This window comes from Ranitomeya imitator, chromosome 4 (genome assembly GCF_032444005.1).
Source record: "Ranitomeya imitator isolate aRanImi1 chromosome 4, aRanImi1.pri, whole genome shotgun sequence".
Lineage (NCBI taxonomy): Eukaryota > Metazoa > Chordata > Amphibia > Anura > Dendrobatidae > Ranitomeya > Ranitomeya imitator.
In genome coordinates this window covers 441,473,658-441,490,477 of record NC_091285.1, presented here as the reverse complement: position 1 = coordinate 441,490,477, position 16,820 = coordinate 441,473,658, and the positions used below count along the sequence as shown (strand labels likewise).

At 45.8% G+C, this 16,820-nt stretch overlaps 1 protein-coding gene across 1 annotated transcript in view; it reads right to left on the bottom strand.

Moving 5' to 3' along the window:
* CYP11A1 (cytochrome P450 family 11 subfamily A member 1) overlaps nucleotides 1-16,820 on the bottom strand; it is a 91,984-nt gene that overhangs the window by 40,242 nt on the left and 34,922 nt on the right. The window contains exon 4 of the mRNA XM_069765643.1: nucleotides 12,606-12,809. Coding sequence (XP_069621744.1) covers nucleotides 12,606-12,809 — 204 coding nt within the window. The remainder of the gene's footprint in view (nucleotides 1-12,605; nucleotides 12,810-16,820) is intronic.

The window sequence follows — 16,820 nt, the reverse complement described above, 5'->3', positions numbered from 1 at the left end:
GTGTTCCACTCCAAGGTGTTCTCCAGGTTGCCTTTCCTGAGCTTCGATCTTCCGGCTCTCGTTTAGTAGTTGTTGGAAACTACGCTGCATTAGGCCTACAAATTGGGTATGGGGTGGAGAGAGATGGTGTGTTCCACTGTAGAGAGATGGTGTGTTCCACTCCAAGGTGTTCCCCAGGTTTCCTCGCCAATGCTTCGATCATCATGCTCTCGTTTAGTAGTTGTTGGAAACTACGCTGCATTAGGCCTACAAATTGGGTATGGGGTGTAGAGAGATGGTGTGTTACACTCCAAGGTGTTCCCCAGGTTTCCTCTCCATTGTTTCGATCTTCCGGCTCTCGTTTAGTAGTTGTTGGAAACTACGCTGCATTGGGCCTACAAATTGGGTATGGGGTGTAGAGAGATGGTGTGTTCCACTCCAAGGTGTTCTCCAGGTTGCCTTTCCTGAGCTTCGATCTTCCGGCTCTCGTTTAGTAGTTGTTGGAAACTACGCTGCATTAGGCCTACAAATTGGGTATGGGGTGTAGAGAGATGGTGTGTTCCACTGTAGAGAGATGGTGTGTTCCACTCCAAGGTGTTCCCCAGGTTTCCTCGCCAATGCTTCGATCATCATGCTCTCGTTTAGTAGTTGTTGGAAACTACGCTGCATTAGGCCTACAAATTGGGTATGGGGTGTAGAGAGATGGTGTGTTACACTCCAAGGTGTTCCCCAGGTTTCCTCTCCATTGCTTCGATCTTCCGGCTCTCGTTTAGTAGTTGTTGGAAACTACGCTGCATTAGGCCTACAAATTGGGTATGGGGTGTAGAGAGATGGTGTGTTACACTCCAAGGTGTTCCCCAGGTTTCCTCTCCATTGCTTCGATCTTCCGGCTCTCGTTTAGTAGTTGTTGGAAACTACGCTGCATTAGGCCTACAAATTGGGTATGGGGTGTAGAGAGATGGTGTGTTACACTCCAAGGTGTTCCCCAGGTTTCCTCTCCATTGCTTCGATCTTCCGGCTCTCGTTTAGTAGTTGTTGGAAACTACGCTGCATTAGGCCTACAAATTGGGTATGGGGTGTAGAGAGATGGTGTGTTACACTCCAAGGTGTTCCCCAGGTTTCCTCTCCATTGCTTCGATCTTCCGGCTCTCGTTTAGTAGTTGTTGGAAACTACGCTGCATTAGGCCTACAAATTGGGTATGGGGTGTAGAGAGATGGTGTGTTACACTCCAAGGTGTTCCCCAGGTTTCCTCTCCATTGCTTCGATCTTCCGGCTCTCGTTTAGTAGTTGTTGGAAACTACGCTGCATTAGGCCTACAAATTGGGTATGGGGTGTAGAGAGATGGTGTGTTACACTCCAAGGTGTTCCCCAGGTTTCCTCTCCATTGCTTCGATCTTCCGGCTCTCGTTTAGTAGTTGTTGGAAACTACGCTGCATTGGGCCTACAAATTGGGTATGGGGTGTAGAGAGATGGTGTGTTCCACTCCAAGGTGTTCTCCAGGTTGCCTTTCCTGAGCTTCGATCTTCCGGCTCTCGTTTAGTAGTTGTTGGAAACTACGCTGCATTAGGCCTACAAATTGGGTATGGGGTGTAGAGAGATGGTGTGTTCCACTGTAGAGAGATGGTGTGTTCCACTCCAAGGTGTTCCCCAGGTTTCCTCGCCAATGCTTCGATCATCATGCTCTCGTTTAGTAGTTGTTGGAAACTACGCTGCACTAGGCCTACAAATTGGGTATGGGGTGTAGAGAGATGGTGTGTTACACTCCAAGGTGTTCCCCAGGTTTCCTCTCCATTGCTTCGATCTTCCGGCTCTCGTTTAGTAGTTGTTGGAAACTACGCTGCATTAGGCCTACAAATTGGGTATGGGGTGTAGAGAGATGGTGTGTTACACTCCAAGGTGTTCCCCAGGTTTCCTCTCCATTGCTTCGATCTTCCGGCTCTCGTTTAGTAGTTGTTGGAAACTACGCTGCATTAGGCCTACATATTGGGTATGGGGTGTAGAGAGGTGGTGTGTTACACTCCAAGGTGTTCCCCAGGTTTCCTCTCCATTGCTTCGATCTTCCGGCTCTCGTTTAGTAGTTGTTGGAAACTACGCTGCATTGGGCCTACAAATTGGGTATGGGGTGTAGAGAGATGGTGTGTTCCACTCCAAGGTGTTCTCCAGGTTGCCTTTCCTGAGCTTCGATCTTCCGGCTCTCGTTTAGTAGTTGTTGGAAACTACGCTGCATTAGGCATACAAATTGGGTATGGGGTGTAGAGAGATGGTGTGTTCCACTGTAGAGAGATGGTGTGTTCCACTCCAAGGTGTTCCCCAGGTTTCCTCACCAATGCTTCGATCATCATGCTCTCGTTTAGTAGTTGTTGGAAACTACGCTGCATTAGGCCTACAAATTGGGTATGGGGTGTAGAGAGATGGTGTGTTACACTCCAAGGTGTTCCCCAGGTTTACTCTCCATTGCTTCGATCTTCCGGCTCTCGTTTAGTAGTTGTTGGAAACTACGCTGCATTGGGCCTACAAATTGGGTATGGGGTGTAGAGAGATGGTGTGTTCCACTCCAAGGTGTTCTCCAGGTTGCCTTTCCTGAGCTTCGATCTTCCGGCTCTCGTTTAGTAGTTGTTGGAAACTACGCTGCATTAGGCCTACAAATTGGGTATGGGGTGTAGAGAGATGGTGTGTTCCACTGTAGAGAGATGGTGTGTTCCACTCCAAGGTGTTCCCCAGGTTTCCTCGCCAATGCTTCGATCATCATGCTCTTGTTTAGTAGTTGTTGGAAACTACGCTGCATTAGGCCTACAAATTGGGTATGGGGTGTAGAGAGATGGTGTGTTACACTCCAAGGTGTTCCCCAGGTTTCCTCTCCATTGTTTCGATCTTCCGGCTCTCGTTTAGTAGTTGTTGGAAACTACGCTGCATTGGGCCTACAAATTGGGTATGGGGTGTAGAGAGATGGTGTGTTCCACTCCAAGGTGTTCTCCAGGTTGCCTTTCCTGAGCTTCGATCTTCCGGCTCTCGTTTAGTAGTTGTTGGAAACTACGCTGCATTAGGCCTACAAATTGGGTATGGGGTGTAGAGAGATGGTGTGTTCCACTGTAGAGAGATGGTGTGTTCCACTCCAAGGTGTTCCCCAGGTTTCCTCGCCAATGCTTCGATCATCATGCTCTCGTTTAGTAGTTGTTGGAAACTACGCTGCATTAGGCCTACAAATTGGGTATGGGGTGTAGAGAGATGGTGTGTTACACTCCAAGGTGTTCACCAGGTTTCCTCTCCATTGCTTCGATCTTCCGGCTCTCGTTTAGTAGTTGTTGGAAACTACGCTGCATTAGGCCTACAAATTGGGTATGGGGTGTAGAGAGATGGTGTGTTACACTCCAAGGTGTTCCCCAGGTTTCCTCTCCATTGCTTCGATCTTCCGGCTCTCGTTTAGTAGTTGTTGGAAACTACGCTGCATTGAGCCTACAAATTCGGTATGGGGTGTAGAGAGATGGTGTGTTCCACTCCAAAGTGTTCTCCAGGTTGCCTTTCCTGAGCTTCGATCTTCCGGCTCTCGTTTAGCAGTTGTTGGAAACTACGCTGCATTAGGCCTACAAATTGGGTATGGGGTGTAGAGAGATGGTGTGTTCCACTGTAGAGAGATGGTGTGTTCCACTCCAAGGTGTTCCCCAGGTTTCCTCGCCAATACTTCGATCATCATGCTCTCGTTTAGTAGTTGTTGGAAACTACGCTGCATTAGGCCTACAAATTGGGTATGGGGTGTAGAGAGATGGTGTGTTACACTCCAAGGTGTTCCCCAGGTTTCCTCTCCATTGCTTCGATCTTCCGGCTCTCGTTTAGTAGTTGTTGGAAACTACGCTGCATTGGGCCTACAAATTGGGTATGGGGTGTAGAGAGATGGTGTGTTCCACTCCAAGGTGTTCTCCAGGTTGCCTTTCCTGAGCTTCGATCTTCCGGCTCTCGTTTAGTAGTTGTTGGAAACTACGCTGCATTAGGCCTACAAATTGGGTATGGGGTGTAGAGAGATGGTGTGTTCCACTGTAGAGAGATGGTGTGTTCCACTCCAAGGTGTTCCCCAGGTTTCCTCGCCAATGCTTCGATCATCATGCTCTCGTTTAGTAGTTGTTGGAAACTACGCTGCATTAGGCCTACAAATTGGGTATGGGTGTAGAGAGATGGTGTGTTACACTCCAAGGTGTTCCCCAGGTTTCCTCTCCATTGCTTCGATCTTCCGGCTCTCGTTTAGTAGTTGTTGGAAACTACACTGCATTAGGCCTACAAATTGGGTATGGGGTGTAGAGAGGTGGTGTGTTACACTCCAAGGTGTTCCCCAGGTTTCCTCTCCATTGCTTCGATCTTCCGGCTCTCGTTTAGTAGTTGTTGGAAACTACGCTGCATTAGGCCTACAAATTGGGTATGGGGTGTAGAGAGATGGTGTGTTACACTCCAAGGTATTCCCCAGGTTTCCTCTCCATTGCTTCGATCTTCCGGCTCTCGTTTAGTAGTTGTTGGAAACTACACTGCATTAGGCCTACAAATTGGGTATGGGGTGTAGAGAGGTGGTGTGTTACACTCCAAGGTGTTCCCCAGGTTTCCTCTCCATTGCTTCGATCTTCCGGCTCTCGTTTAGTAGTTGTTGGAAACTACGCTGCATTGGGCCTACAAATTGGGTATGGGGTGTAGAGAAATGGTGTGTTCCACTCCAAGGTGTTCTCCAGGTTGCCTTTCCTGAGCTTCGATCTTCCGGCTCTCGTTTAGTAGTTGTTGGAAACTACGCTGCATTAGGCATACAAATTGGGTATGGGGTGTAGAGAGATGGTGTGTTCCACTGTAGAGAGATGGTGTGTTCCACTCCAAGGTGTTCCCCAGGTTTCCTCACCAATGCTTCGATCATCATGCTCTCGTTTAGTAGTTGTTGGAAACTACGCTGCATTAGGCCTACAAATTGGGTATGGGGTGTAGAGAGATGGTGTGTTACACTCCAAGGTGTTCCCCAGGTTTCCTCTCCATTGCTTCGATCTTCCGGCTCTCGTTTAGTAGTTGTTGGAAACTACGCTGCATTGGGCCTACAAATTGGGTATGGGGTGTAGAGAAATGGTGTGTTCCACTCCAAGGTGTTCTCCAGGTTGCCTTTCCTGAGCTTCGATCTTCCGGCTCTCGTTTAGTAGTTGTTGGAAACTACGCTGCATTAGGCATACAAATTGGGTATGGGGTGTAGAGAGATGGTGTGTTCCACTGTAGAGAGATGGTGTGTTCCACTCCAAGGTGTTCCCCAGGTTTCCTCACCAATGCTTCGATCATCATGCTCTCGTTTAGTAGTTGTTGGAAACTACGCTGCATTAGGCCTACAAATTGGGTATGGGGTGTAGAGAGATGGTGTGTTACACTCCAAGGTGTTCCCCAGGTTTCCTCTCCATTGCTTCGATCTTCCGGCTCTCGTTTAGTAGTTGTTGGAAGCTACGCTGCATTGGGCCTACAAATTGGGTATGGGGTGTAGAGAGATGGTGTGTTCCACTCCAAGGTGTTCTCCAGGTTGCCTTTCCTGAGCTTCGATCTTCCGGCTCTCGTTTAGTAGTTGTTGGAAACTACGCTGCATTAGGCCTACAAATTGGGTATGGGGTGTAGAGAGATGGTGTGTTCCACTGTAGAGAGATGGTGTGTTCCACTCCAAGGTGTTCCCCAGGTTTCCTCGCCAATGCTTCGATCATCATGCTCTCGTTTAGTAGTTGTTGGAAACTACGCTGCATTAGGCCTACAAATTGGGTATGGGGTGTAGAGAGATGGTGTGTTACACTCCAAGGTGTTCCCCAGGTTTCCTCTCCATTGTTTCGATCTTCCGGCTCTCGTTTAGTAGTTGTTGGAAACTACGCTGCATTGGGCCTACAAATTGGGTATGGGGTGTAGAGAGATGGTGTGTTCCACTCCAAGGTGTTCTCCAGGTTGCCTTTCCTGAGCTTCGATCTTCCGGCTCTCGTTTAGTAGTTGTTGGAAACTACGCTGCATTAGGCCTACAAATTGGGTATGGGGTGTAGAGAGATGGTGTGTTCCACTGTAGAGAGATGGTGTGTTCCACTCCAAGGTGTTCCCCAGGTTTCCTCGCCAATGCTTCGATCATCATGCTCTCGTTTAGTAGTTGTTGGAAACTACGCTGCATTAGGCCTACAAATTGGGTATGGGGTGTAGAGAGATGGTGTGTTACACTCCAAGGTGTTCCCCAGGTTTCCTCTCCATTGCTTCGATCTTCCGGCTCTCGTTTAGTAGTTGTTGGAAACTACGCTGCATTGGGCCTACAAATTCGGTATGGGGTGTAGAGAGATGGTGTGTTCCACTCCAAAGTGTTCTCCAGGTTGCCTTTCCTGAGCTTCGATCTTCCGGCTCTCGTTTAGCAGTTGTTGGAAACTACGCTGCATTAGGCCTACAAATTGGGTATGGGGTGTAGAGAGATGGTGTGTTCCACTGTAGAGAGATGGTGTGTTCCACTCCAAGGTGTTCCCCAGGTTTCCTCGCCAATACTTCGATCATCATGCTCTCGTTTAGTAGTTGTTGGAAACTACGCTGCATTAGGCCTACAAATTGGGTATGGGGTGTAGAGAGATGGTGTGTTACACTCCAAGGTGTTCCCCAGGTTTCCTCTCCATTGCTTCGATCTTCCGGCTCTCGTTTAGTAGTTGTTGGAAACTACGCTGCATTAGGCCTACAAATTGGGTATGGGGTGTAGAGAGATGGTGTGTTACACTCCAAGGTGTTCCCCAGGTTTCCTCTCCATTGCTTCGATCTTCCGGCTCTCGTTTAGTAGTTGTTGGAAACTACGCTGCATTAGGCCTACAAATTGGGTATGGGGTGTAGAGAGATGGTGTGTTACACTCCAAGGTGTTCCCCAGGTTTCCTCTCCATTGCTTCGATCTTCCGGCTCTCGTTTAGTAGTTGTTGGAAACTACGCTGCATTAGGCCTACAAATTGGGTATGGGGTGTAGAGAGATGGTGTGTTACACTCCAAGGTGTTCCCCAGGTTTCCTCTCCATTGCTTCGATCTTCCGGCTCTCGTTTAGTAGTTGTTGGAAACTACGCTGCATTAGGCCTACAAATTGGGTATGGGGTGTAGAGAGATGGTGTGTTACACTCCAAGGTGTTCCCCAGGTTTCCTCTCCATTGCTTCGATCTTCTGGCTCTCGTTTAGTAGTTGTTGGAAACTACGCTGCATTAGGCCTACAAATTGGGTATGGGGTGTAGAGAGATGGTGTGTTACACTCCAAGGTGTTCCCCAGGTTTCCTCTCCATTGCTTCGATCTTCCGGCTCTCGTTTAGTAGTTGTTGGAAACTACGCTGCATTAGGCCTACAAATTGGGTATGGGGTGTAGAGAGATGGTGTGTTACACTCCAAGGTGTTCCCCAGGTTTCCTCTCCATTGCTTCGATCTTCCGGCTCTCGTTTAGTAGTTGTTGGAAACTACGCTGCATTAGGCCTACAAATTGGGTATGGGGTGTAGAGAGATGGTGTGTTACACTCCAAGGTGTTCCCCAGGTTTCCTCTCCATTGCTTCGATCTTCCGGCTCTCGTTTAGTAGTTGTTGGAAACTACGCTGCATTGGGCCTACAAATTGGGTATGGGGTGTAGAGAGATGGTGTGTTCCACTCCAAGGTGTTCTCCAGGTTGCCTTTCCTGAGCTTCGATCTTCCGGCTCTCGTGTAGTAGTTGTTGGAAACTACGCTGCATTAGGCCTACAAATTGGGTATGGGGTGTAGAGAGATGGTGTGTTCCACTGTAGAGAGATGGTGTGTTCCACTCCAAGGTGTTCCCCAGGTTTCCTCGCCAATGCTTCGATCATCATGCTCTCGTTTAGTAGTTGTTGGAAACTACGCTGCATTAGGCCTACAAATTGGGTATGGGGTGTAGAGAGATGGTGTGTTACACTCCAAGGTGTTCCCCAGGTTTCCTCTCCATTGCTTCGATCTTCCGGCTCTCGTTTAGTAGTTGTTGGAAACTACGCTGCATTAGGCCTACAAATTGGGTATGGGGTGTAGAGAGATGGTGTGTTACACTCCAAGGTGTTCCCCAGGTTTCCTCTCCATTGCTTCGATCTTCCGGCTCTCGTTTAGTAGTTGTTGGAAACTACGCTGCATTAGGCCTACAAATTGGGTATGGGGTGTAGAGAGATGGTGTGTTACACTCCAAGGTGTTCCCCAGGTTTCCTCTCCATTGCTTCGATCTTCCGGCTCTCGTTTAGTAGTTGTTGGAAACTACGCTGCATTAGGCCTACAAATTGGGTATGGGGTGTAGAGAGATGGTGTGTTACACTCCAAGGTGTTCCCCAGGTTTCCTCTCCATTGCTTCGATCTTCCGGCTCTCGTTTAGTAGTTGTTGGAAACTACGCTGCATTAGGCCTACAAATTGGGTATGGGGTGTAGAGAGATGGTGTGTTCCACTGTAGAGAGATGGTGTGTTCCACTCCAAGGTGTTCCCCAGGTTTCCTCGCCAATTTTTCGATCATCATGCTCTCGTTTAGTAGTTGTTGGAAACTACGCTGCATTAGGCCTACAAATTGGGTATGGGGTGTAGAGAGATGGTGTGTTCCACTCCAAGGTGTTCCCCAGGTTTCCTCGCCAATGCTTCGATCATCATGCTCTCGTTTAGTAGTTGTTGGAAACTACGCTGCACTAGGCCTACAAATTGGGTATGGGGTGTAGAGAGATGGTGTGTTACACTCCAAGGTGTTCCCCAGGTTTCCTCTCCATTGCTTCGATCTTCCGGCTCTCGTTTAGTAGTTGTTGGAAACTACGCTGCATTAGGCCTACAAATTGGGTATGGGGTGTAGAGAGATGGTGTGTTACACTCCAAGGTGTTCCCCAGGTTTCCTCTCCATTGCTTCGATCTTCCGGCTCTCGTTTAGTAGTTGTTGGAAACTACGCTGCATTAGGCCTACAAATTGGGTATGGGGTGTAGAGAGGTGGTGTGTTACACTCCAAGGTGTTCCCCAGGTTTCCTCTCCATTGCTTCGATCTTCCGGCTCTCGTTTAGTAGTTGTTGGAAACTACGCTGCATTGGGCCTACAAATTGGGTATGGGGTGTAGAGAGATGGTGTGTTCCACTCCAAGGTGTTCTCCAGGTTGCCTTTCCTGAGCTTCGATCTTCCGGCTCTCGTTTAGTAGTTGTTGGAAACTACGCTGCATTAGGCATACAAATTGGGTATGGGGTGTAGAGAGATGGTGTGTTCCACTGTAGAGAGATGGTGTGTTCCACTCCAAGGTGTTCCCCAGGTTTCCTCTCCATTGCTTCGATCTTCCGGCTCTCGTTTAGTAGTTGTTGGAAACTACGCTGCATTAGGCCTACAAATTGGGTATGGGGTGTAGAGAGATGGTGTGTTACACTCCAAGGTGTTCCCCAGGTTTCCTCTCCATTGCTTCGATCTTCCGGCTCTCGTTTAGTAGTTGTTGGAAACTACGCTGCATTAGGCCTACAAATTGGGTATGGGGTGTAGAGAGATGGTGTGTTACACTCCAAGGTGTTCCCCAGGTTTCCTCTCCATTGCTTCGATCTTCCGGCTCTCGTTTAGTAGTTGTTGGAAACTACGCTGCATTAGGCCTACAAATTGGGTATGGGGTGTAGAGAGATGGTGTGTTACACTCCAAGGTGTTCCCCAGGTTTCCTCTCCATTGCTTCGATCTTCCGGCTCTCGTTTAGTAGTTGTTGGAAACTACGCTGCATTAGGCCTACAAATTGGGTATGGGGTGTAGAGAGATGGTGTGTTACACTCCAAGGTGTTCCCCAGGTTTCCTCTCCATTGCTTCGATCTTCTGGCTCTCGTTTAGTAGTTGTTGGAAACTACGCTGCATTAGGCCTACAAATTGGGTATGGGGTGTAGAGAGATGGTGTGTTACACTCCAAGGTGTTCCCCAGGTTTCCTCTCCATTGCTTCGATCTTCCGGCTCTCGTTTAGTAGTTGTTGGAAACTACGCTGCATTAGGCCTACAAATTGGGTATGGGGTGTAGAGAGATGGTGTGTTACACTCCAAGGTGTTCCCCAGGTTTCCTCTCCATTGCTTCGATCTTCCGGCTCTCGTTTAGTAGTTGTTGGAAACTACGCTGCATTAGGCCTACAAATTGGGTATGGGGTGTAGAGAGATGGTGTGTTACACTCCAAGGTGTTCCCCAGGTTTCCTCTCCATTGCTTCGATCTTCCGGCTCTCGTTTAGTAGTTGTTGGAAACTACGCTGCATTGGGCCTACAAATTGGGTATGGGGTGTAGAGAGATGGTGTGTTCCACTCCAAGGTGTTCTCCAGGTTGCCTTTCCTGAGCTTCGATCTTCCGGCTCTCGTGTAGTAGTTGTTGGAAACTACGCTGCATTAGGCCTACAAATTGGGTATGGGGTGTAGAGAGATGGTGTGTTCCACTGTAGAGAGATGGTGTGTTCCACTCCAAGGTGTTCCCCAGGTTTCCTCGCCAATGCTTCGATCATCATGCTCTCGTTTAGTAGTTGTTGGAAACTACGCTGCATTAGGCCTACAAATTGGGTATGGGGTGTAGAGAGATGGTGGGTTACACTCCAAGGTGTTCCCCAGGTTTCCTCTCCATTGCTTCGATCTTCCGGCTCTCGTTTAGTAGTTGTTGGAAACTACGCTGCATTAGGCCTACAAATTGGGTATGGGGTGTAGAGAGATGGTGTGTTACACTCCAAGGTGTTCCCCAGGTTTCCTCTCCATTGCTTCGATCTTCCGGCTCTCGTTTAGTAGTTGTTGGAAACTACGCTGCATTAGGCCTACAAATTGGGTATGGGGTGTAGAGAGATGGTGTGTTACACTCCAAGGTGTTCCCCAGGTTTCCTCTCCATTGCTTCGATCTTCCGGCTCTCGTTTAGTAGTTGTTGGAAACTACGCTGCATTAGGCCTACAAATTGGGTATGGGGTGTAGAGAGATGGTGTGTTACACTCCAAGGTGTTCCCCAGGTTTCCTCTCCATTGCTTCGATCTTCCGGCTCTCGTTTAGTAGTTGTTGGAAACTACGCTGCATTAGGCCTACAAATTGGGTATGGGGTGTAGAGAGATGGTGTGTTCCACTGTAGAGAGATGGTGTGTTCCACTCCAAGGTGTTCCCCAGGTTTCCTCGCCAATTTTTCGATCATCATGCTCTCGTTTAGTAGTTGTTGGAAACTACGCTGCATTAGGCCTACAAATTGGGTATGGGGTGTAGAGAGATGGTGTGTTCCACTCCAAGGTGTTCCCCAGGTTTCCTCGCCAATGCTTCGATCATCATGCTCTCGTTTAGTAGTTGTTGGAAACTACGCTGCATTAGGCCTACAAATTGGGTATGGGGTGTAGAGAGATGGTGTGTTCCACTCCAAGGTGTTCTCCAGGTTGCCTTTCCTGAACTTCTATCTTCAGGCTCTCATTAAATTGTGGTTAAACGGAACAACTGCATTTGGCGTACTAGTTGGTTTGGGGCCTACTATCGGTGTCTGCCGCTCCTTGCTGTTCTCCTGGTTTCCTGTCCTAAAATTCCGTTTTCAGGCGCTCGTTAAGTAGTTGTTAATGTTAGACTGCATTTGGCCTACTAGTTGGGTTGGGGCCTACTATCGGTGTCTGCCACTCCTTGCTGTTCTCCTCCACTGAACAAAGCTGTGCCGCCTGTTTACTACTGTTGCCAATTTTGAACTGCATTTCGACTACTTACTGATTTGGGCCTACTCTCTGTGTCAGCCTCTCATTCCAGTTGTCCTCCACTGCAATTCCCCCTGATTAGTCCTGTGTTACCAATTTTGAACTGCATTTAGCCCACTTTATTCTTTGGGCCTATATCTGTGTTTCCTCCTCATCCTGCCCATTGCCCAGCCAGTGATAGATGAGTCTGCTGGTACATTGACCCATAACGCAACATTTCCCGTGCACGCTACACTGCAAGATTGTGACCCTGCTGAAAGTCAGGTCCCCCTTCCCGCATACCATACCACCTTACACGGGGACAAACAGGAAGGTGCAGATGAAAGTGCAGGTTCCTTCATCAGGTGGGGGGAGGAATACTAGTTGGCGACGTCACTGGCACAGGGCCTCTCATGGTACGCAAAAGTGTTGCTGCCGGTGGGAGGCGCCCCCGCCGTGCAAACACACCGCTGTACTTTGAGGGGCCCTGTGCCAGTGCCAATGCCAACGAGTGGGCCCCCCCTGCTTGCTCAGGTTCACAGCACTTGCAAAGTTGAAATACTTACCTCTCCCTGCTCCACTGCCGTGACGTGGTCCAGATTTCCTGGGCCCACTAATTACTTGAACCAGCCCTACCCACCACAACTTTAGCCAAATGACCCCCAATTTCAAATGCCTTCCAATTATTATAAGGTAAATTACGCTTGACAAGCTTCATTAAGAAGAATGGATGGTTTTGACATTAAAATGGGCACTCTAGGTGTTTTCCTGGCCCCCACTCACTGCCGACTATGCTGCCCCATTGACTTGCATTGGGTTTCGTGTTTCGGTCGATCCCGACTTTACGTCATAATCGGCCGATTTCACTCGACCCGACTTTTGAGATAGTCGGGTTTCGCGAAACCCGGCTCGACTCTAAAAAGGTCAAGGTCGCTCAACTCTACTGAAGGTTATTTAGAAAACACACTGTATAGTATTATTAGCTCTATGCACATCTACGTACCATGGTTGAAGATGGAATCCCAGGCCTGCACATGGTTTTTCCAAATGGAAGAGTTGAGTAACCTCAGGAGACGTGGAGGAAGGTAAAGCATGGGGCTGGTGGTGTGGAACATGACAGTTACTGAATCTATGAATTCTTGAGATTCGGGATTTATGTAATCTTGTAGAAGACCAAGACGTTGTCCATAAAGTACATAGCAGACAGCTGTAAGAAGAGTCAGATCATATCAATTATTGCACATTTTTGTGCTAATATCCACACATTTGTATACTTATCGGCTATTACAGAGAACGACTAAATAAAAATTTGACACCAGGATGGGCTGTGTATATTAAGGCCACAGTATCACACATATAAATGTACTCATTAAAGGTCATCATGTATACCGCATGGATTGCAATGATAAAACTGCCTGATAGAAGCATTTGTTTGCGATTATTGCAGCACATGTGGGTGCAACCAGTTATTAAATTTCACTTTACAGTAATAAGGGTGTTGCCTATTTTTTTCCATAAATGAATGTAGGAATAAATCCAAACATTGCAAATCCTAACATTACATTTTGTTAAGAATTAGAAAAATGAGAAAGCATTCAGTGTGGCAGACAATCAATAGTGACATATGAAAAGGGAGTGAAATTCTGACTCACAGCACTGTACTGACATATGATGATAATACATTTTAATATTTTGATGCAAATTACTGAATTAAGATTTGATAAAATTCATAGGTGCTATGGTAATGATGGTGATGAACGTTTTTCACTGTATGATAAGTTTGATTTCACACATAGTGTTTTTTGCGAAAAACCCCTATATATTCATTGCAGCACCCAGTGGGATTTATTGGCCATTTTTGCATCTTTTAAAGCACTATATTCTGATAATAGCTATAAATCAATAGTAAAAATAAAACTCCCCACAAAGTATAATTTTGTGAAATGTTATAACCTTTTGGTGATGTAAAAAATGTCTGGAAAAAATATTGTAAAAACACATAACATAAAAGTGTTCACGACTGAAGACTTTATGTAGTTTTGTAGCAACTTGTTGCTTTACTTTAAAGTATCAGTGTTGTTTCACTAAAATCAGGCTTCACTGATGAGCAATGCAATAATAACAAAATTGAAAAGTACTTTATTTAGCAGAAATTTAAGTTTTTTGCCCTAAAGAATCAGTCAGTTTTCTGGCCACTACGTATCTCCTTTCTGTTTAACAAGCTGCTGACCACTGCCTGTTGTCAAGTGCAATCTGTCTGTAAGGCCATGTTCACACGCTCAGTATTTGGTCAAAATTTTATATAATTATTTGTAAGCCAAAACCAGGAGTGGAACAATCAGAGGAAATAAAACATGGAACGTTTTTGGTCCATATCCGCTCTGCCAGCCTGTGAAGAAACGTGGGATTCCAGAAGTATTATAAAATAATGGTTTATTTTATTTTTCTACGAGTTTCAAAGCATAACCCACTTCTTCTTCAGGAAATATTTTTATTTTATAATACTTATGGCATCTGACGTTTCTTCACAAGCTGGCAGTGCAGATATGGACCACAAATATTCTATGTTCTCTTTGCTCTTCTGGTGAAACCACCCCCGTTGATCCGCAGCAGCCTTTCAACCCTGGATCGGGTCAGCATATATCGATACAATTTCTGATATTTATGAACCAGATAAGACCCTATCCTTGTGATATTTTTTCTCCTCAGCTTATTTGCACAATCAGAGGAAAAATGTAATCTAAACACATCACCACTTCTGTATTTAACACCCACTCCTGATTTGGGCTTACAAAATACTGATGAGAAATATTGACCAAACGCTGAACGTGAACATGGTCTTAAAGAGACATATATGAATGAGTATGAATGTCAAACAGAACATATGCATAAGAGAGGACCGGGTTTCAGACAGGCAAGCCATTAGACAAAAACAGGATTGATACATGCTGGGAAAGAAGGAAATGAGGTTCAAGCACCTATTGTGCTGGAGGAATGGTGATGAAGAACTGCTCACTGAAAAATAGCTGTGGTCAATTTACAGTACAAGAGAATTCAGAACATTTCTTGATATAATTGGATGGATATATAGGCTGAAAACAGCTTTAACTAATTGTTTTAACAAGATGGGATATAAGAGCAACAAGATCATGATTTTATTTTGGCTTTGAATAAAAGGACACTTTAAAAGTGTGGTCATTTTATTTGTACATAAATCACATTGTTTCTATTACTTACTAAGGAAAAAACATGTCAAACTATAACATCTGTTTCATATGACCATTTACAAAATGCTGGAAACTTTTTCCGTAGTTATCTTCTCTTATAGTCTTATTTTCTCTTTTTTTTTTTGCATTTTTTAAAGTGCTAATTTGTTGGATGGTCACCAATACACCAAAATAATATAGGCAGAAAAATGTCACCTTTAATAGAGTTGTATGAAAAGTCATTTCCTACCTCTGTGTGAGCATAAATTGTCAATGCATTAAAAAGGCCAAGTCCAGTTGAGTACTCAAAGGGTTAATGAGATGTACAGTTAGGGCCAGAAATATTTGGACAGTGACACAATTTTCGCGAGTTGGGCTCTGCATGCCACCACATTGGATTTGAAATGAAACCTCTACAACAGAATTTAAGTGCAGATTGTAACATTTAATTTGAAGGGTTGAACAAAAATATCTGATAGAAAATGTAGGAATTGTACACATTTCTTTACAAACACTCCACATTTTAGGAGGTCAAAAGTAATTGGACAAATAAACATAACCCAAAAAAAATATTTTTATTTTCAATATTTTGTTGCAAATCCTTTGGAGGCAATCACTGCCTTAAGTCTGGAACCCATGGACATCACCAAACGCTGGGTTTCCTCCTTCTTAATGCTTTGCCAGGCCTTTACAGCCGCAGCCTTCAGGTCTTGCTTGTTTGTGGGTCTTTCCGTCTTAAGTCTGGATTTGAGCAAGTGAAATGCATGCTCAATTGGGTTTAGATCTGGAGATTGACTTGGCCATTGCAGAATGTTCCACTTTTTGGCACTCATGAACTCCTGGGTAGCTTTGGCTGTATGCTTGGGGTCATTGTCCATCCGTACTATGAAGCGCCGTCCAATCAACTTTGCAGCATTTGGCTGAATCTGGGCTGAAAGTATATCCCGGTACACTTCAGAATTCATCCGGCTACTCTTGTCTGCTCTTATGTCATCAATAAACACAAGTGACCCAGTGCCATTGAAAGCCATGCATGCCCATGCCATCACGTTGCCTCCACCATGTTTTACAGAGGATGTGGTGTGCCTTGGATCATGTGCCGTTCCCTTTCTTCTCCAAACTTTTTTCTTCCCATCATTCTGGTACAGGTTGATCTTTGTCTCATCTGTCCATAGAATACTTTTCCAGAACTGAGCTGGCTTCTTGAGGTGTTTTTCTGCAAATTTAACTCTGGCCTGTCTATTTTTGGTATTGATGAATGGTTTGCATCTAGATGTGAACCCTTTGTATTTACTGTCATGGAGTCTTCTCTTTACTGTTGACTTAGAGACAGATACACCTACTTCACTGAGAGTGTTCTGGACTTCAGTTGATGTTGTGAACGGGTTCTTCTTCACCAAATTAAGTATGCGGCGATCATCCACCACTGTTGTCATCCGTGGACACCCAGGCCTTTTTGAGTTCCCAAGCTCACCAGTCAATTCCTTTTTTCTCAGAATGTACCCAACTGTTGATTTTGCTACTCCAAGCATGTCTGCTATCTCTCTGATGGATTTTTTCTTTTTTTTCAGCCTCAGGATGTTCTGCTTCACCTCAATTGAGAGTTCCTTTGACCGCATGTTGTCTGCTCACAGCAACAGCTTCCAAATGCAAAACCACACACCTGGAATCCACCCCTGACCTTTTAACTACTTCATTGATTACAGGTTAACGAGGGAGACGCCTTCAGAGTTAATTGCAGCCCTTAGAGTCCATTGTCCAATTACTTTTGGTCCCTTGAAAAAGAGGACGCTATGCATTACAGAGCTATGATTCCTAAACCCTTTCTCCGATTTGGATGTGGAAACTATCATATTGCAGCTGGGAGTGTGCACTTTCAGCCCATATTATATATATAATTGTATTTCTGAACATGTTTTTGTAAACAGCTAAAATAACAAAACTTGTGTCACTGTCCAAATATTTCTGGCCCTAACTGTATATGGAGAACACAGTATTGTTCTTGTACTTAG